The following is a 20763-nucleotide window of genomic DNA, read 5'->3' on the forward strand; positions in this document are numbered from 1 at the left end:
AGCGTCCCCAGCCCCTAAGGCTTGTCCTGACAGGACCTGAGCTGGAAGGGCCCAGAGACGCCTGGGCCACAGGCTGCACCCAGGCCAACCCAGGAGTCCCAGTGTCACCCAGATGGGTAGCCCTGGACCAGAAGTGTCCTCTCCTCAGCTGCCACCTCTGCAGGTCACAGTGGTCATCGGGGAGCTCATGCTGGGTAGCACACACCCCTGGGCAAGTCTGTGGCCAAGGGAAGAGGGCAGGGCGGCTCTGGGTAGCCCACCACCAGGTGTGGGGCAAAGTGACAGGCCGTGGCGTGGCCTGCCCACGCGACAGTGAGGGAGTCTCAACATAATTCTCAGTTTTCTTTCTATAAGGTCCAAAACAACCAAGATGAGCCAGAACTGCGTCTCAGTGTTGTGGTGGCTGCGGCTGGCCGTCTTGTTTCACAGTCCTGGGGCCAAGCCCAGGCCTCCCGCACGAGGCGGGTCCTCCACCAAGGGACCGCCCCAGCCCTCGGGCAGGAAGCGGGAAACCTGAAGTTCAGGACAGCGGTCACCTCCTGAAGGGGCCGGGGAAGGACCGAGCGTGGGGCTGGGTGGGCATTTCCTTCCTGATCCAGAGCCACAGCGTGCCCGCGCCTGGGTAGCCTGGCTGGCTCTCGGTGTCAGAGATAACGACGAGTTAAACAGATGAGCCTGCAGAACAGAGGAGGGAAGCTGGCCACGGAACGTGGACAGAGGGGACACGCAGGAACTTGCTGGCAGAGGCTGTGGGGCCAGCTGGAGGCTATCCAGCAGCGAGCGCCAGGCCCCAGTGACAGAGAAGGGACTCAGTCGACCCCCAGCTGACGTCTGGCCTGTCATGAGCCAGACCCGGCTGGCTGCTGAGTCAGCAGGACTCAGGGCCATTTGTTGCCCTCGTAGAACAGGGTCCACCTGACCAACAGAAGCAGCACACATGCAGAGGGGGGTGGCAGGTGATGGCCACGGGTGGCAACGTGACATTCAGTATACTACACGAGACCTTCCGGTGACAAGGTGAGCTGACCCTAGTAGGAGTGGTGGGCAGGGGCTGCGGAGAGCTGTGGGGGGCAGCCGTCTGCCTACCTGCACCCAGGCCACACCCCAAGCCACAGGCAGTGCCAGGACGCCACCTGTGAGGACTTCTAATGACCTCACAAATCCCAGCGCAAGACGCAGCAGGTCTTCTTGGCTCTGAAGAGGAGCCAGCAAGGGCACCGGCTGCCCAGGTGAGTCTGCGGTGGACACGGGCGCGGGGTGGCTCATCTCTCTGCCTGTTGCAGAGTGAGACCACCTTCCCTCCCAGAGGAAAGCACAGGGGTGGGCACTGGGCTTCAGTGTCAGTGACCAGGCACGGGGGCAGTTCTACCACCCTGAAGGGTGACTCTGCTGAGGAATGAGGAGGTCACTATCCTTGGAGGTTCACCCTACTGTCCCTCCAAGCCAGAAGTAGGGATCCTGGAGCCCCCACACCTTTCTCTCCAACACCGGCTGCCTCGTGAGCACCCAGGGACGGGGCAGCACTGGGCTAGAACGCACCAGGGTGTTGACTGGCCTCCAGAACCCTGACCCTAGCCCCAGGCATGCTAGGGGCTGGCCACCATCAAGGGACCCTCCCTAGAGGTCACTACTCAGCAAAACCCTTGGGCCTGCTCTCCAGGTTGCCTGGTGCCACCAGAGCCCAGGACCATGGCCAGGAGGCCGAGCCTGAGTCCCAGGGGTGGCAGGCCCACTCCTGCAGCTCCAGGGAGGGCAGCTCCTGCCTCCTCTGGTTGCTGGTGGCCCCCGGCACCCCTGGCCAGGGCTGCTGACTGGTGGGAATGGTGGCCCTCCACCCCTGACACCAGGTTGCCCTGGCCTGTGTCCCTCCTCTGTGCATCTCCTGAAAGGACACTGTCTTTGGACTTAGGTCCGCCGGTCACCCAGGAAGATCTGACCTACCATCTGATCGTCTCTGTAGAGGCCCTTTTCCCAACAAGAACCCACTCGGTTTCCAGGGGACGTGGGGGGCCACCACCCACCCCCTACACCCACCCTGCCCAGGCCCACCTGGGGGCCTGGACACATCGTCACAGGCCTCACTGAGAACCACCACCGGGCTGCTCTGCACTGGCCGCTCCTCAGTGCCATGCGGACGGGCAGGCTGTGGGGGCTCCTTCGCCTGCCTGTGACCAGTGGCCAGTGTCCTTTCCCTACACAACCTCCTGGTGCTGGAAGGTGGCCTGAGGACCAGACCCTGTTCCCACACTGGCCCAGGGACGCACGGCCAGCACCAGGAGGCAGGAAAGAGGAAGAAACAAGCTGAGGACGGACGAGCCAATGGCCGCAGGACCCAGTGTCCACCCGAAGGGACCTCAGGAGAAGCACCCTGGGCCTCAGTTTCCAGGATCCTTAAACCAGAAAAAAACAGTTACCCATCCTGACTGCCCTCGGCCCTCCCACCCCAGCACTGCCCAGACAGGACAACCACGTCCCCCACCCTGCCTTCACCGTCAGGTCCACTGTCCCCACCCTTCCAGAGCCAGCAGGCCAGGGAGGACCCAGAACGTCCCAGGGCAGCTGGCTGGCCTGAGCCCTGTGTGCAGATCTCGTGGTCAGTGACACCGGCTGTGTAGCGAGCAGGCCCTGGACCTGCCCAGGAGCCACTGTACAGGGACGAGGTACACGTGTGCGTAACTGTGAACACACCCGTGCCCCCGCCTCCCGAGCTGCCACCCGCTGCTACTGACAGAGGACAGGGGGTGTGGGAGCCAGCACCACAGCGATGGTGGGGACCCTCTGTGAGCTCACCCCTGAGAGCTGGCCATCTGTCCCCAGGAGGCCAGACCACAGGCTGGACGCCCAGCAATCCACAGGCAGCCTCTGGCCTCTCCCCAGGAAAGGAATTCCACGTGCTAACCACTCGCCCACACCCACCACGGCGAGTCCACTGTCTCCTGAAAGGAAGGCTGCCCGGGGGATCCACGCGGCCAAGCAGGGCTCCTGCAGCAGACCTGCCAGGGCCAGGTGGCCGGGACATTTGGTGCCACCAGGTGGGACAATTAAACCATTTGCTAAGTAGATGGAACTGTCACCTCCCATGCAAATCCAGTGGCCTGGGATGAGCCGGGGAGCCCCACCTGGGAAAGGATTCCGTCCACCTGGAGGGGCCAATGGGAGCAGGAATATTGTTCCCAAGAGAGGGGCCTCCAGGAGCCACGGCCACGTCCCTAAGGAGCATCACCTCCCAGAGAGGGGGCTGCGGCCCTCGGGGCAGCACAGGCGCTGCCTGCCCCTGAGCCTTGGCCAGGGCTGCTGACTGGTGGGAATGGTGGCCCTCCACCCGGGGGATGCAGGGGCGCTGGAGGGTGCCTGGCATTCGGTGGGTGCACAGTCCCCGGAGCCCACCCCCAGACCCTCCAGCCAAAATGGCTCTTCTGGGAGGCACCTGGCACCTTGTAGATGACTCCAGCCTTCCTGAAACAAGGTTAGGGCTGGAGGTCAAGGGTGCGGCCCTCGCCCCAGAGGGATGGCCCCCCCCCCCCCCCCCCCCCCGTGACATCCTGAGACGCCAGCTCAGCAGCCTCCCGGCCACAGCAAAAAGGAAGGGGAAGGGAACGTTGGAAACAGGGCTGAGCCCCGCACGGTATCTGGCCCTCCCAAGGGAGGCTCGGGGGGCGCAGCAGGCAGGAGCCACGGGCGGAGGCCGTCCCCAGCTCTCACCCACCAGCGAGACCAAAGGCTGGGTTCCCTAGAGGCACCAGTAAAAAGCGAGGCGTTCATTTTCAGTTCCGAGTGTTCTGTTGTCCTTAGACGTGGACACGGTGGGTCTGGAGCTCCGGGAATCCGCTTCCAGCTAAGGAGGAGGCTCCAGCTCCCAGGTCCCGCAGACATTCCGCGTCTCCTGCCCAACCTCAGCCTGACCGGAGGCCTGCCCAGCCTGCCGTCACAGCGGCTCTGTTCAATCACCCCAAGGTGGGCCCACCCAGAGGCCCACCCACAGGTGAATGGCCAGCAGCTGGTGGCCGCCCAGGAGTGGACTCTCAGTCTTAAGGAACAAAGTGCTGAGCCCCGCTGCGGCCACAGGAACCTCGAAAACATGTTCCCAAAAGAAGCCAGGCGCAGGAGGCCACACCGTGTGGCTCTGCTCTGACATGTCCGGGCAGCAGAGCCACAGAGAGAGCAGGGATCTGGGGGCTGGGTAGGGAGCAGCCCTTCGGGGGTCCCCTTCCAAGGTACAAGAATGTTCTGGAACTCGGTGTGGGTTGCACAATATCGTGAACATACTGAATTGTGCCTTTAAAGAGGCCACGTTTACATGAGTTTTATTCTCAACTTTTTAAAATCAGGAAGCACAAGAGAGGGTGGCAGGCTGGGCCAGGACTGGGCTCTGGGCTCCTCTCAGCCACCAGGGGTCCAGGAGAGTGCCCAGCGGTGGCCTGGTGTGTGGGTTTCCAGAACGGGAAGCATTGGCTAAAGACGCCCTTCTGCCAGTTAATAGCACAGACGGTGAAGAGCTTGGCCGGTGTGCCGTGAAGTGTTGGTGAACACCCAGGCTCGCCCCGGTCCCTGTGGGAGTCCCAGCCCAGGTAGAGGAGGAAGGGGAGGAGGAAGCAGGTGCCTGGAGTGTCCCGAGCTCACAGTGGGCAAGTGATGGACAGACCTCGTCCCAGGGCCTCAGGGCAAGAGCAGGTGTGTGGCAGCCGCAGAGCGTGGCTCTCCAAGCCTGGCCCTTCCCTGTCTGTAAGCACACCCTCCTGTCCCCAGCCTTCCCAGCCTCCCTGGGTGCCCAAAGAGAAAGGCCCATCTCCCTCCAGCTCCTGAGGGCCCCCTCTCACCTGCAAGCCCAGAGCCACCTGCCTGACAGGAGTCTACTGGGGACCTCAGCCACACAGGTCTTTGCTCCACCCGTGACTCATGGGGGGCCCTGGGCCACGGCGTCAGGTGGGCCTCCGGGGGTTGGAGGCTGAGTGACCGAGGGGCCCACAGTCACTTCAATACACCCTGCACAAGGCGGTGGGCTCTGTGCTACTCCAAGTGCCTGGAGTCACACCGGGCTGACAGCAAGGGCCACACCACCCACAGGACCCCAGGACCTGCCCACCTGCCTTCTGCACCCACTGGCTGGGCTCGGTGTCCTTCCCTATAAAAACCACAACCGTGAGTCCACAGCGTCCCACTTCCTGGGAGCCATGGAAACAGGGTGGGCTGGGGGACCCCAAATGCACTGCCACCGTCACAAGAACATACTACTGAGCCCCTCCCTGGGCCAGGTGCCAAGCTAACGGTCTACAAGCCTCTGAGTCCTGAAAAGCCCATGACCCCACACACACACAGAGACTCAGGCGCAGGGGCCAGCCCCGCTCACCTGGACACGGGCTCAGGTCAGGGCCAGGACTGCAGCAGCTCTTTACCCCTCTGCTGACCACCTCCCAAGGCCCTGCTGTCTCTTCCCTGCCCAGGGCAGCTCCAGACCAGAGGGGGACACGGCTTTCCATTCACACCTGCCCTTGAGTCCAGGCAGCAAGCAGGGCCTCCCTGTCCACGGGGCTTAGGAAGCATCTGGGGAGACGTGGGAACAAAGAGGTGGCCTACAGCTGTCACCTACGTACCTGTCCTGGAAGAGCCTCCTCCTCACACACCCAGGACGGACGCAGGGCCAGCTCCCTCCACTGGTCTCACCAACCCCACCCCCAGGGAACAGCCCCTGAGCAGGGACGGCAGAGGGGAAACGGGGGCCATCCTTGACCAGAACTGTGTTCAGGCCGCTGCCAGAGAAGGCAGGCACTGCGGCGGGCCGTGTCCAGGGCCAAGCGGGCCACCGTCCCCAGAAGTCACTGGCTAGGCTGCTCTGACAGAGGCCAGGACCCCGGCTACCTCCTAGTGGGGAGAACGTGTGGTGAGTCGGAGGGGGGCTGCTCAGCACGCGGTGCCGGGAATCCCACTCCCGAGTGGGTGATAGGGGCAGGGAGCGGAAATCAGCCAGGGCCACCAAGGGCCAGGACAGGTGGACGACACCCACACTCCTCCAGTTCCAGGAACAAGAGCCCAACATCCAGCCTTTCTTCTTTTAATTTTTGGTGGTGTAGCTGCAGGTGGACACATGCCTTCATTAGTTATTTAGACGTGGTGCTGAGGACGGAACCCAGCACCTCGCACGTGCTAGGCGAGTGCCCTACCGCTGAGCCCCAGCCCAGCCCCCCCATTCTGACTTTGTACCCAGAAACGACACAGTTTTGTTCAGCTGGACACTTCTAAGGGGGACCTGTACAGGCCTCGCCGCAGCTAAGACCAGTCTGTGCATGGGACAGGCTGGGCGGCTGGGCAGGCGGGTGGCCTGTCCCCCTCTGCACTGCATTGTGCCGTGGACACCTCTTCCTCTCTGCTTAATATTTCATTGGAAAACATTTTTTTTAAATATTTATTTTTTAGGTGTAGATGGACACAACACAATGCCTTTATTTTTATGTGGTGCTGAGGATCGGACCCGGGTCCTGCCCATGCTAAGCGAGTGCTCTAAAGCTGAGCAACAATCCCAGCCCCATGGAAAACATTTTTGAATGGCCCACACTGCGGCTGACATTTAAAAGAGAGAGAGATGCCGTCAAAGAAACAGCTAAGTGCTCTGCCAACCCAGGGCGGCAGAAGGCCCCGGTTCCCCAGAACATTCCACCTGCTCCGGGGCTCGGCACCTGAGCCCACACCCGACCCAAGTCCCAGGACCCCAGCCTCAGGACACTGTGCCCAGGACACCACTGTGCTCAAGCCCCTCTCCCCTCGGTGTCACTCTCAGGGGTGACCCGCCCACGGGGATCTAGCGAGGGGCTCTTCCTGCCACTCCAGTCTCATCTCACCCTGGTGGCCTGTGTCCTCAGGCGACCCCCAGGAAGGCCCGCCCTGCATGTGTCCCCTCCAGACCTGGACCCCATCCCCAAGGAGACCACCTCCCTGACCCTCAGATGGGAGCCAGCGATCACGACAGCCAGGGCTGCCCGGGCCCTCCCACGCCCTGGGGTCCATCCATGTATCGGAGACGGGCCAGGCAGGTCCTGGGAGTCTGAGGACAGACTTGGCAACCCTGACAGAATTACCCCGAGAGGACAGCGGTCCCTCGGGGTCCTCAGAGGCCCGTCCAGGGCAAGCACACGTGGCCAGGCCATCCCCGCAAACCCTCCCCAGCGGCCTCCCTGGCACCAGGGTCCCAGCTCTGCTGTGTGCAGGGCACATTTAGGCGCGTGATGATCTGTGAAAGGATCGATTTGCTGGTCTTATTACCTAAGTCGAAGGCAATTGTGCAGCCGTCAGGAACATGCTGCGAGATCCCCTCGTGGGGCTGCGGCCCCTCCTCCACGCCCCTGCCGCCGTGGCCAACAGGCAGCTCCGCCACACACTGAGAATTCACCACCGACGATGCGGCAGAGGACAGCAGAAGACGGTGCTTACAACGCACGTCTCTGATGAGGCACGCGGGTGGCGAGGAGACCCCAGGCCCGCCCTCCGCGCTGCCCGGAGCTCACCTGATGCCTTTGGTCTGTGCGATGCTGTGCAGGGACAGTCGGGACACCGCGGAAATGACCTGCAGGAGACAAGAGAGGGTCCTGTGACATCACGAGCAACCACAGGTCACCATGTAGCCACCATCGAGGGTCCCAAGGGCGCTGAGCGCCGGCGACTAAGCACATCTTGTCCTGGAGAGAAAGCGCCTTAGTCTAGACACCTACTTTGAATTTATTGTGCAAAATCTGTCGTTTTGCTGCACTAGCATTTGCGGAGGGCCACCATACTCCCAGGGAGGAGAGAGTCTCCGCTCGTGTGACCCTCCTGGCCCCAGGTCCCCGCGCTCTTTGCTCACCCAGAAAAGGGCCTGCCTCCTCAGAGGTCATGCTTCCAAAGCGAGCACCCACGCTGCTGTTCTGGAAGCTGCCCCATGTGTAACAGCAGCTCAGGTTCCCAGTAGGGGCCGACCCATTTCAAAACTGAGGAAATGGAAGCCCAGAGATGTATGGTGACTCACCCAATGTCACACAGCACCGGACAAACATACAAGTGTAGTACTTGCTTCCCTTCAAGCCCCAACTCTCCATCTGGCGCCTAAATAGGTACCTGGCTCCCTGAAGGGGTCAGGATTCAGAAGGACAACCAGGGACAGAGCTGTATGACGAGACCTTTATAGGACCCCCCGGGGCTGACTCATCAAGGCAGACTTCTAAAACATTCAGCAAGTGGCAGAGGCTGCCCCTTCCCCTGCCCCTCCAACCTGGTCCTGCCCGGTCATCAGGCCAGGCCCCTGCAGACACACAGGGCCCCATCTCCCAGCCTCAGAAGCCCCAGTGCGGTCACTCCATGATGTTCAAAAGGACAGGCAGCAAGCAGGCCAGCAGGGTAAGAGGCTCCACGGAGGGACAGGGGAAGGAGGCAGGGACCAGGCTGACCCCAGAACACAGAGGTCACATTCAGACCTAACAGGAAGTGGCCCGCCGCTCACTCAGTGGGGGTCCCCGGGCACCAACCAGGCCCAGCACTGGGCACTGAGGAAGCAGGCAGAGACCTGGCCCTCGAGACCACAGAGCACATGAGTTCACATGAGCACAAGGTCACACGTGTGGTCACAGGCACGTGGTGCTTAAATGTGCACACGTGTGTGTACATGTGCACACGTGTGCTGTAAGTTAGAGTGTGGAGGGGTGAGAAACAGGAAAATGGACCCCAAACCACTTGCTGGATTCAGAGACACCTGCTGCTGGCTGTCCTGGGCACACCGAGCCCCAGCCTGGGAACCCAGAGCCATGGGCCCTGCAGGCAGGAAAGCAAGGCCACGGCCCCGAGGCCCTGTGGGACACGTTCCTGGGACCTCCCTTAGGCTGCTCTGTGTCCAGCAGCCTTGTCGAAGGGCAGAGAGGAAACCACAGGGAAGGCCCCTCTGCAGCCCGGTGAGCCAGGATCGGCCAGCGAGCAAGGTCAGGGGTCCGTGGGACGACCTGGTCCCGAGTCCCCTCAGACAAGCCTGAGCCGGCCCAGCAGGGGTCCCAGCGCCGTGTGCTCCAGGGGACTCACAGACGGCCACCGCCTCGCGCCTCATGTCCAGCTTAAGAGCTCTGTGTATTAAGGGGTAAGTCAAAGCAGCGTTTCTGTCTGTCCTCGCGCCTACTTGACAGAACACTGGACGGCCGTGGCCAGCCCAGGGCACAGAGCAGCCCCTCTCCCGGCCTCCAGCAGCAGACGCTGCCAATCCACCGACACATCTCCATGGTGGAGTCCTGGGGACACCAGCCACTCAGCACCAGCCCAGGAGTGGCAAGCACAGAAGCCTCATCCTGACAGCTGGACCCCAAGACGGAGGGCGCCACAGCGGGCAGGTGTGGCTCTGTGTCCAGGCACCTGCAGTCCTGGGGTCAGCACTGCTACTACAGCTGCCCTGACCACAGCCTCACGCTGAGTGTGCAGTGCTTTGCCCCAAGAGGGAGGCTCTTGGCGCCATGTGCGAAGGGCTCGGCTCCGGAACCAGGTTGAACCAGGGAGCACGGCCAGCAGCCAGCCCTGGCCAGCTCTGCGGGAGGCGGCTGTCCTTCCAGCCACCCAGGCTGTGCGCTTCCTGGTGTCTGGGGGGGGGCTCACTCCAGAGACCAAGGCCCAGGGCAGGGGCTGCTGGGAGCAGACAAGGGACCCCGAAGGAGGCCAGCCGAGGGCCAGATCAGGCTGGGGCAGGCCCACATGAAACCAGCCACCCTGCAGGAGGGGGTGGCACTCCCCAGGCACCTCTGGCCAGCCAGGTGACAAGCAAAAGCCTCCTGGCTCAGGGACAAGAACTCCTCCAAACGTAAATGTCAAAGGATGACATTTTCCCAACTTGTATTTCCTCTTCCCAGCCGTGTCCCAGTTGGCAGATGAATGAAGCAGCACAGGCCGCTCTCCCGCCTTCCTGTCCCTTCCTGTCCCTTCCCGTCCCTCCTGCCCCCACAGACAACCAGCTCAGTCAGCTGCCACCCACAGAGCCTCCGTGCCCTCGGAGAGCTCAGCGCCCAGGGACCTGCCTATACCCAGGGTCCCGCCTACACCGCAGGCTCCCAGAGTGGGCTCCTGGGCCTCTGCCCCGTGCACAAGCGTGCGCCCGCCTTGCCTGCAACCGTGCCCACTGGCTATCACAGGAAAGAGGGGTGGACTGGGCAGCCCAGAGGCAGGGTGGCAGGCAGGTGGGGTGGAACTCTTGGTCCCTGCCCCACCCAGCACGGCCTCTTTGATCCCAGGCTCCCGGACTGCAGCCCTTGCCTTCCCCACCCGGGCAGCAGCGGCTTTAGAAGGCAGACCCACCGCAGCCCAGCCTGCCAGACGTTCTGGGGCCCAGGGATCCGCATGGTGGTCAAGGTCCCATGTGGCGGGATGTGTGCCCCTCTTGGGGACTGGATCACGCAGATAATGCCACAAACTGGGTCAGGATCCAGAGGAGGGCCGAAACATGCCCAGCTTGTCTGCCTGTGGCCCCTGCAGACATGATACCCCAAGGGGATCACAAGACCAGGTCAGCGCTTCCGGCTGGAGGGCGAGACAGGTGCTCAGGGGTGACTCTGGTGAAGGGATGCGTCCGGAGGCAGGGCTAAAGGCCGGGGTCCCACAGAGTGCCACCTCCAGTGAGGGCCTTGCCAAGCCCAGGGCTCAGGATGGGGCTCCGGACCCCGTCACTGGGGTCTCCCCTGCCAAGCCACAGATGGACGAGGCTTGTCCTGTGAGCCCCAAGCTAGGGAAGCACCCCTTACCCTGCCTCCAGCCTCACCATCCTGTCCAGGTAGAGAAGCCTAGGACACGTCCCCGGGGGCACGAAGACCCGGTAAACCCCTCCCCCAAGACAGAACCATCCCTCCTCCTGGCTGAAGGAGCAGGCGCCCACCGCTGACCTGCCTCCTGTCACTGCCCGGCCGTCCCTGAGCCTGACAGGAGCGCGCCCTGTGGCTGAAGCTCGGCCTGGTGTAACAGCAAGCAGACGGACCGGGCACAGCCCCTGCTGCACCCAAGCCAGGAGCACGCAGTGCCCGCTGAAGTGCATCGGGTCTTCCCGCTGAGCGCCAGGTGGGGCTCGAGGGAGCAGTGGCCACACCTGTAATCCAGTGGCTCAGGAGGCTGAAGCAGGAGGATCACAAAATCAAAGCCAGCCTCGGCAACTTAGTGAGGCCATGTCTCAAAATAAAATATAAACAAGGGCTGGGGACGTGGCTCAGTGGTTAAGTGCTGCTAGGTTCATTCCCTGAGAGGAGGAGGAAGAAGAAAAGAGGAAACCAAGAGAGGAAGAGGAGGTGGAGGAGGAGGAGAGATGAAGAGAGGAGAGGAGAGATGAAGAGAGGAGAGGAGGAGGAGGAGATAGGAGAGGAGGAGGAGAGGAGGAGGAGGAGGAGAGGAGGAGAGGAGGAGGAGGAGGAGGAGAGGAGGAGGAGGAGGAGAGGAGGAGGAGGAGGAGGAGGAGGAGGAGGAGAGGAGGAGGAGGAGGAGAGGAGGAGAGGAGGAGGAGAGGAGAGGAGGAGGAGGAGAGGAGGAGAGGAGGAGGAGGAGAGGAGGAGGAGAGGAGGAGGAGGAGGAGGAGGAGAGGAGGAGGAGGAGGAGGAGGAGAGGAGGAGGAGAGGAGGAGGAGGAGAGGAGGAGGAGGAGAGGAGGAGGAGGAGAGGAGGAGGAGGAGGAGAGGAGGAGAAGGAGGAGGAGGAGGAGGAGGAGAGGAGGAGGAGGAGGAGGAGGAGAGGAGGAGGAGAGGAGGAGGAGGAGGAGAGGAGGAGGAGGAGAGGAGGAGGAGGAGGAGGAGAGGAGGAGGAGGAGAGGAGGAGGAGGAGGAGGAGGAGAGGAGGAGGAGGAGGAGGAGGAGGAGGAGGAGGAGGAGGAGAGGAGAGGAGGAGAGGAGGAGGAGGAGAGGAGGAGGAGGAGAGGAGGAGGAGGAGGAGGAGGAGAGGAGGAGGAGGAGAGGAGGAGGAGGAGAGGAGGAGGAGGAGAGGAGGAGGAGGAGGAGGAAGAGGAGGAGGAGAGGAGGAGGAGGAGGAGAGGAGGAGGAGGAGGAGGAGGAGAGGAGGAGGAGGAGGAGGAGGAGGAGGAGAGGAGGAAGAGAGGAGGAGGAGGAGGAGAGGAGGAGGAGGAGGAGAGGAGGAGGAGGAGGAGAGGAGGAGGAGGAGGAGAGAGGAGGAGAGGAGGAAGAGAGGAGGAGGAGGAGGAGGAGGAGGAGGAGGAGGAGGAGGAGGAGGAGAGGAGAGGAGGAGAGGAGGAGGAGGAGAGGAGGAGGAGGAGAGGAGGAGGAGGAGGAGGAGGAGGAGGAGAGGAGGAGGAGGAGGAGAGGAGGAGGAGGAGGAGGAGAGGAGGAAGAGAGGAGGAGGAGGAGGAGGAGAGGAGGAGGAGGAGGAGGAGGAGAGGAGGAGGAGGAGGAGGAGAGGAGGAAGAGAGGAGGAGGAGGAGGAGAGGAGGAGGAGGAGGAGGAGGAGAGGAGGAGGAGGAGGAGGAGGAGAGGAGGAGGAGGAGGAGAGGAGGAAGAGAGGAGGAGGAGGAGGAGAGGAGGAGGAGGAGAGGAGGAGGAGGAGGAGAGGAGGAGGAGGAGAGGAGGAAGAGAGGAGGAGGAGGAGGAGAGGAGGAGGAGGAGGAGAGGAGGAGGAGGAGGAGGAGGAGAGGAGGAAGAGAGGAGGAGGAGGAGGAGAGGAGGAGGAGGAGGAGAGGAGGAAGAGGGAGGAGGAGGAGGAGGAGGAGAGGAGGAGGAGGAGGAGGAGGAGGAGTGGAGGAAGAGGAGGAGAAAGAGGAGGAGAGGAAGAAGAGAAGGAGGAGGCCGCTGTGTCAGCTCACTCTCCACCAACTCCAGAGCCCTGGAGGCAGGGCCCAGATAGTGGGGAGACGTGACCCAGTCTTGGTGTCATGGGGCACGCTGTCTCGGAAACTCTCAAGTGTCCCTGGGGCTGGGGTTTCGGCTCAGTGGTAGAACGCTTGCCTCACACATGCAAGACCCTGAGTTCGATCCTCAGCACCACATAAAAAAAAAAAAAAAAAAAAAGTGAAATACAGGTATTGTGTCCAACCACAATTGAAAAGTAAATAATTTTTAAACGTAATAAGTTGATTTATTATAGCACCATTCATAATTTCATTATTCTTTACCTGCTTATGCCTTTAGACTATAAGCTCTTTAATATAGATTTTACTTTTTTATTTTTTTACTTATACATGACAGCAGAAAATATTACAATTCTTATTATATAGAGAGAGCACAACGTTTCATATCTCTGGTTGTATACACTATATTCACACCAGTTCGTGTCTTCATCCATGTACTTTGGATAATAACGATCATCACATTCCACCATCATTGCTAACCCCCTGCCCCCTCCCTTCCCCTCCCACCCCTCTGCCTTATCTAGAGTTCCTCAGTTCCTCCTATGCTCCCCCTCCCTATCCCACTATGAATCATCCTCCTTATATCAGGGAAAACATTCGCCATTTGGGTTTGGGGGACTGGCTAACTTCACTCAGCATTATGTTCTCTAACTCCATCCATTTACCTGCAAATGCCATGATTTTGTTCTCTTTTATTGCTGAGTAATATTCTAGTGTGTATATATGCCACATTTTCTTTATCCATTCATCCACTGAAGGGCATCTAGGTTGGCTCCACAGTTTTGCTGTTGTGAACATTGAGTGGCTGGGTCCCTGTAGTGTGCTCTTTTTAAGTCCTTTGGGTATAGACTGAGGAGAGGGATAGCTGGGTCAGATGATTAAAAAATAAATATTAAAAAAAAAAAAAGTGTCCCTAAAGACAAGTGAGTGTCCGCCCTTGGGTGTGACCAATCTGGCTCCCCACAGCAGTTTCCATGTGCTTGAAAACTGGGCAGCCTCTGGACCGCCCAATGCCCGGGTGCAGGGGAGTCAAGAAGGGCAGACCCGCAGAGCAGCCTCGGGAGCCCCGAGCCATGGAGAGGAACTTACTGGTGCAAACATCGCCCGTGAAGAACGGCTGTGAACCACACGTGGCAGACACTATCCAATCTTTAAAAACACACGTTCCTTGACAGAGCCTGGCGGGAACCTCATTGCACACTCGCAGTCATCACCTCTGGGCACACGAAGCTCTTTCCCCAGCTGCCTCTGCCCAGGCCACCCTGGCCCTGCGCTCCAGGATGCACACCCAACAAGCTCTCCTGTCGGTAACACAGGTCCAACAGGGGCCTGGCTCTGGGCCCCAAGGGGAAGCAGGACTCCTCGCACTCTCCACGCCATGACCGCCACAGCCCAGAGCGCCCAGCGGCAGGCTCCCCGCTCAAGCTGCAGCCACCGAGGCCAACAAGGACACTTACTCTTGGGAACCTGAGGAGTGGTCTCTCCAGGAGATGGCCCAACTGAAATGCCCAGCCCGTGAGGCCCTGCCATTTGACTGTGTGCCAACAGCCTGCCCACAGGAGTCACTGGGCAAAAGTTGGGTAGGTAGACAGATGGTGAGTGGGCAGACGAGTGGGTGGACAGGTGGACAGATGGACAGATGCATGGTAGAAGTGGATGGATGTGAATAGGTAGGTGGGGAGATAGGTGGGTGAACAGGTCAGTGGGTGGGTGAAGATGGATAGTGGATAAGGAGACAGATGGTTAGGCAGCTGAGTGGATGGACTGATGGGTAAGTGGATGGACAGATGGACAGATGGCTGGATGGATGAATGAATCCACCCAGGTGGGTGGGTAGGTGGATGTATGGGTGGATGGGTAGATGGGAGGGTGGGTGGATGGATGGATGGGTAGGTGGGTGAGTGGGTGGACTGTTGGGGAGACGGATGGGTGGATGGTCAGCAAGTGGATGGTGGGATGGTGGATAGATGGGTGGGTGATTAGATGGACGAGTTAATGGATACATGGGTGGTGGTGGTGGGCAGATGAACAGATGGGTGGACAGGTGGAGGGATGGACAGGTGGGTGAGCATGAGTGGATGGACCAGTGCTGTCAGCAAAGGAGGCCCAAGGAGACCTGCCTCCCAATCTCACCTCCCAGTTTTCAGGACAGGAGGTGCCATACGCCGAGCACCTTCCGCGTGCTAAGCACTGGGGTCAGTGTGATGACACCATTTCCTGTCTGTGGCCCTCTACTGGATGCAGACACTGGGGACTAGAGAAAATAAGGGTTTTGTCCCAGGCCACCCAGCAATGACCAGCTTGGGAATCACAATCGTGGCCAGACCTGTGCATCTGTCCCCAGCACCGGTGGCCCCAGGGACCCTGCTGTTGGCATCAGTCCTCTTCCTCTGGGCCCAGCTGAACCACATTTCCCAGGCTCTCTGAGGTCCACGCAGTAGACAGAGTGAAGTCACCTGAAGGTCTGGCTTGTGACACTTGCCCGCCCTTAGGGTGGCCTCGAAAGCCTCGTGTTAGCTGGCAAAGCCGCACCAGCCCGGTCCCTGCAGGTCTGTGTGGAGCAGAGGCCACCTTGCGAGCCCCGGAGCGCGAAGCCGCCTCCCACAGCCGGCCGTCTGCTGCAGCCCCAGCTTCCACGGGAACTCGGAAGGTGAACCCCGTGCCTGGGGGCTCAGCCAGGCCGCGGTCAGGGGCTCAGCCAGGCCCCCGTGCTCAGGGGCTCAGCCAGGCCCCCGTGCTCAGGGGCTCACCAGGCAGAAGTGATCCCGAACGACAAAGAGCTCCACCGCCCGAGTCAGGGGGTCCTCAGAAGGGAACTGGGCCGGGCCTGCCTGCGGCTTCCCCTCACTGAGCCTGCACTGGGGACATGGGAGCCGTGCTGGTGTGTGCACAGCCTGCTGGTCCTGCTTGCTCACACAGGCCACTCGATCAGAGTGCTGGCCCTAAGTCCTCGTCACACAGATGGATGAGCAGGAGCTGCACAGACCCGGCCGAGCAGCAGACCCTCCTGTCAGCCATCCCACGCGTGGGACATGCACACAGGGCCACCGGCTCCCCGAGCTGCCCAGGAACTCACCTGCCCCCCAAGGGGGCCCACTGCCTACACTGCCGCAGGTTCTGGATCACCGTAAGTCCCGCCCAGCCCAGCCCAGCCCAGGGAGATGTCTCCTCTTTACACATCAAAAGCAAAGTCAGGAGCAACACAAAACAGGCAGGGAGGACACTTCCCAGCCACCATGTCCTGCCACACGGTGGCACCGGCAGAGGGTTGCCTCACAAGGGAGTCAGCAGGGCACAGAGGGTGGGCAGACCCTCAGCCCCAGCACAGCTGAGGGCAACACGAGAAAGGCCACTCACTCACACCAGGCAGCAGCCACGGAGGCTCGGGAGGAGGCCTGGGCCAGAGGACCAGGGTGCAGAGGCTGTGGAGGAGGAGAGGCAGGCGGCACCCTAGTCCAGGCCGCAGAGCCGCCCAAGGAGCCCGCAGCGCAACGTGGAAATGCCCAGCTCTAGACCAGCCCTGGCCCCCGGTGGGTCTGCATGGAGACCCTCACAGGCGAGGGCCAGAGACACCATCAGCACCCGGGAACCCAGCAGCCTTGCCTGTGCCCTGTAGGAGCTAGCTGTCTACTGGATGGACAGAAGGATGGACTCTGCCTCTCCCAGGGAGAAGAGAAGACAGGGAAGGTGGCGTTGATGGCAGCCCCACCCCACACACAGCCCCCAACATGCCCTCAAGGGCTCTGCAGTGTGTCCCTCCTCCACAGCCCCCACCCAGAGCCAAGCTGCCCGCCCCTTCCCAACCTAGGCGGACCCTGCTGGGCCCCAGCTGGGGAATCCCTGCTCCCCCTTCCTCTGGGCGTCTGCCCCCCCACACACGGGAATGAGTGAGGGGACTTCAGTCTGGAAGGTTCTCCCAGCTCAGGTCACTTTCAGGACCACAGGCACGGCACTGAGAGCAGGCCTGAAGCCCAGGGGAGCCCCTCAGAGAGGGCCACAGCAGAAGCCCTGGGATGTCAGAGGTGTGACAGGGACCCCACCCAGGGACAGGGAGCAGGGCTGGTCATACCTGGCCTCGGCCCTCACAGGCCGGGCGCCCACCACACCGAGCAGAGGTCGGCGAGCCCCCAGCTCCCTCCCCATTCCCGGCCCAGCACCCTGGCCTCCTCTCAGTCTCCACGACTACGCGGGGCTCAAAGCTTATCTTCCCTCCTCTCTGGCCTTCTGTGGGTGACCCGGGAGAGGAGAGGACAGTGGTGGCCCCTGCTCCCAGCAACTCCCTCCCCCACAGCCATTGCCCAGCTGGCCAAAGTGACAGCATTCCTCCTGGTGGAAGAAAAGCCAGACCAAGGGCAGGAAGTCTGGCTGGGCAACCTCAAGGACAAAGACACTCGTGTACCTCTCGGGAACCGGGAGAGAGGGGCCAGAGGGAAAAGCAGGCTGGCGGACTCCCGGAGCTGGGGACTGGCGATGACAGGAGCAGAGAGCCCCTTTCTGGGTGGCCGCTCCCATCAAGGGGTTGAGGGGAGCTGAGGCCGAGGCTCAGGATGGAGGCAGACGGGGTGGAGGTGGACAGAGGCACGGCCACACCCATCATTCCTAGGCCCCTGTGCACCAGGCCCGCCACAGAAACCATCCTCACTATCGAGGTGGTGAGCGAAACGTCCAAAGGCACGAACCAAGAAAACATCAGAGACCCAGGTTCAAGTCCAGAACTGGCCACCAACTCCACCACTCCCCTCTCTGGGCCCTGGCACCCACCGGTGGCCCAGGGAACCAGTCACACCTGAGACGGCTGCCTTGCCCCTGGGCCGTGCCCGGCAGGCATCCCTGCTGGAGCCAGGGTCACCCTGCACCTCCCACACACGCTCCCCACAGCCTCTCCGTCACAGAGAGGTGGCCTCCAAGAAGAGAGCTGCCCAGCTCCTGGAGAGGAGCCCCTGAGAGTCCTCTGGGGGCGCTGAGCCTAACATCAGGACAAGCCCTGAGTCGCAGGGCTGGGAAGGCCGCGCTGTGTCACAGCTGTTCCCGGTCAGGAAGCTGCCACAACTCGCCAGGGAAACCCAAAATCCTCAGGGGAAGGAGCTCCGACCCTCTAGTCCAGGCTTTACAAAGGCCACCCCGCAACGTCCCTGCAGAACCCAGTCTAGAACTGGGGTCCCCTCTGGCCCAGGCTCCCCTTCCCCGACCTGGCTGCATCAGGCGGGAAGCTGAGGCCAGGCCTCCTGCCTGCCGGGTCTCCGCCAGGTTTACCTCAACCCTCAAGACGCCCCGGGACAGCCGTGGTCCTCCCACCCTACAGAGGAGTCCCTGAGGCCCAGGGGCTGCTGCCTGACGACGGGGCCAAGGCAGTCCTGGGTGTCCACCTGCAGGCCCCAGCTCCTCCCTGCCCTGACCCGGAAGCCCTGCTCTCCTGACAGGCTGAAGGCAGCGGCTGGACAGCCTCAGCCTCGGGGCAGCACAGCAAGGCCACCTCTGCAGTTCCAGGGCCAGAGACCCCCCGGCCATGGCGGGGCTCCCCGAACTGGCTGGGTGGGCACGTGCTCGCCCACTGTCACGGACTCTCCCTGGGCCCTCCGGGTCCCTGCCACAGCACAGGGCTGCCCTTCCCCTTGGCCACAGGAGGGGGCACAGGCAGACGGTCACACAGTGAGACGGGGTCACACCCCAGGCGGCGCCCCAAGCCCAGGCTACAGACAGCAGCATCACATCCGTCCCGGGGTTGGAGGCGAGGCCACAGAGCCAGGCCTGGTTCCTCAGCCCAGAGGCAGGTGTCCAGCAGGGCAGGTGGGAGACGCCCAGGCAGCCCCAGGCTCACCGCCAACACGGGATCACAGGGCAGCGCTGGGCAGGGTGGGCTGCAGCCCTCACCTGAACCCCCAACTCTGCATGGTGTCTTGCCCTCTCCAGCCAGAAGGCCCACCCTGCTTTTCCCTGACCCGTCTTTCCTCCCAGTGGCAGTCAGTGAAAAGGGACTGGACCGCGGTGTCCCCACGGGTGGCTGCCACGTCACCCCAGCCCACCCCTGCCACACCCCACATCCCGCCCCAGCACTTGGTGGGGTAGGGACATCACCCCACTTTCCAGATGGAGAAGCTGAGGCCCAGAGTGGCCTCTCCTGCCAGGGCCAGCACTGCGGAGGCAGCTCAGGGTGGCGGCCCTGGCCAAGGCACCTCTGTGTTCCCACCAGGGATCCTTCCCGGCTGGAGCCCACGGCAGCATCCCGTGGGCCACCTGCAGGTCTGCAGGCAGAGCACCGCCCAGCGGGGTCACCGCTGCCTGCTGGAGAGTGCCACGGACACACACCCACACACCGACACACACACACTGACACGGGCACACCCGGAACCACAAGCACGCAGGAATATACCCCCACACCCACCCACGCACACTCACACCCACTCACACCCACACACCATGGCACACACTCACTTGCTTACACACACGAACACACTCACATGACATACGCTCTGCACACTCACACGCTAGGCCACAAAGGCATCCAATGCTCACACCCGCCTCTGAGACAGAGGGGGCTAGAAAATGCATTCCAGCCGCGGACACTGAGGCACGAGGACCGCTCGCTGAAGGCAGCCCAGCAACCCAGCGAGACCTGCCTCAAAAAGACATTTTTAAAAAGGGCTGAGGATGTGGCTCAGGCAGAAGGCTCCTATGCTCCATCTCCAGAGGCCCCAGAGGAGAGCATGGATCAGAAACGAGTCAGCCCTTAACGGAGGGCAGAGCCGAGCGGCGACGCCTGGGAGCACCTGCCAAGGAAGGACCCACGGTCCGGCTCGGGAGGAGCCTGCAGGCCCAGGCTGGGCAAGGCGGGCGGGTGGACAGGCGGCCAGGGGCGACTGATGACAAAGAGTCAAGGAAGGGGAAAAGCTGAGTCCAGACTGATCCGCACACACCACATGAACACGCTCAGTCACATGTACATAGTCACACTCACACTCACACTCAAGCAGAGGGCACAGGGCACAGGCTCCCGCGGGAGCCCCAGTGCTCGGCTCTCCCGTGTGCCACCAGGGCAGGCCACTGTCAGCCACGGCCCACGCTGGGTTGGACCGTGTGCTCCAAAGCTCAGCTCCTCCTGGAACCTCGGGCTGGGGCCTCATCTGGAAATGGGGCTGCTCAAGATGTGACGAGGTGCGCCCAGGTGAGGTCACGCTGGGAAAGATCGACCCTTAACCCAGTGTGACCGCTGTCCTTCTAGGAGGAGGAGAGGCCGGGGACACAGGAGGAGAGAGTTGGGGACCGAGGGGGAGAGGCCGTGCACACCCTCAGGCCAAGGTATGCCTAGGGCCACCAGGAGCTGAAGAGGCAGGAGGATGCCCCTGAGGCCAAGGGAGGGAGATGGTCCCCCGTGCCCTGATTTACAGTTCTCACCAGAACAACAAGTCCCTGCTTCTCGCGGCAGCCGGACCCCAGCACTTGGTTATGGCAGCCAGAGGACCCTCGCGCAAGGCTGCAGGTGGGCACAGCAAGCAGGTGGGCACCTGCTGCTATTCAGGGGACACACTTGGCCAGGGCACATGGTGACTAGCCACATAGGGGGACCAGGAGACATCATCTGAGCAGCCCTCAAGGGCCAGGAACACTCCACCAGGCCAAGGACACAGGCCTGGGACACACACTGCCCAGGAAGTGGCTTTAGCTCTCCCCGGGGGCCTGTGTCCTGCGTTCAGGACTGGACACACCCACCCTGCACTGGGCTCACGGTGGCCTTCCTTCCTGGGAAAGGATCTCCTGGGCCCACCCTGGGCCTCACCCTGCTCGTGCCTGGGCCTGCAGGAGGCTCCCAGCCCACATAGCGCCCCTCGAGCCGCTGACCCCGCACACCTGCTCCTTCTATGCTGTTCTAACATTCGAAGGCAGTGCTGGCCACTGACCACGATGCCCTGCACAACATCGTGGGTGGCAGGCTCCACACGGGAG

At 61.9% G+C, this 20763-nt stretch overlaps 1 protein-coding gene across 2 annotated transcripts in view; it reads right to left on the reverse strand.

Annotated features, from left to right (window-relative positions):
* The window catches only part of Vav2 (vav guanine nucleotide exchange factor 2), a 160897-nt gene that overhangs the window by 64049 nt on the left and 76085 nt on the right, over positions 1 to 20763 (reverse strand). For both annotated transcript variants that reach the window (XM_027942146.2, XM_027942152.2), the window contains exon 3: positions 7497 to 7555. In XM_027942146.2, the coding sequence (XP_027797947.2) occupies positions 7497 to 7555 (59 nt within the window). The remainder of the gene's footprint in view (positions 1 to 7496; positions 7556 to 20763) is intronic.

The sequence above is a fragment of the Marmota flaviventris genome, chromosome 13 (genome assembly GCF_047511675.1).
Source record: "Marmota flaviventris isolate mMarFla1 chromosome 13, mMarFla1.hap1, whole genome shotgun sequence".
NCBI lineage: Eukaryota > Metazoa > Chordata > Mammalia > Rodentia > Sciuridae > Marmota > Marmota flaviventris.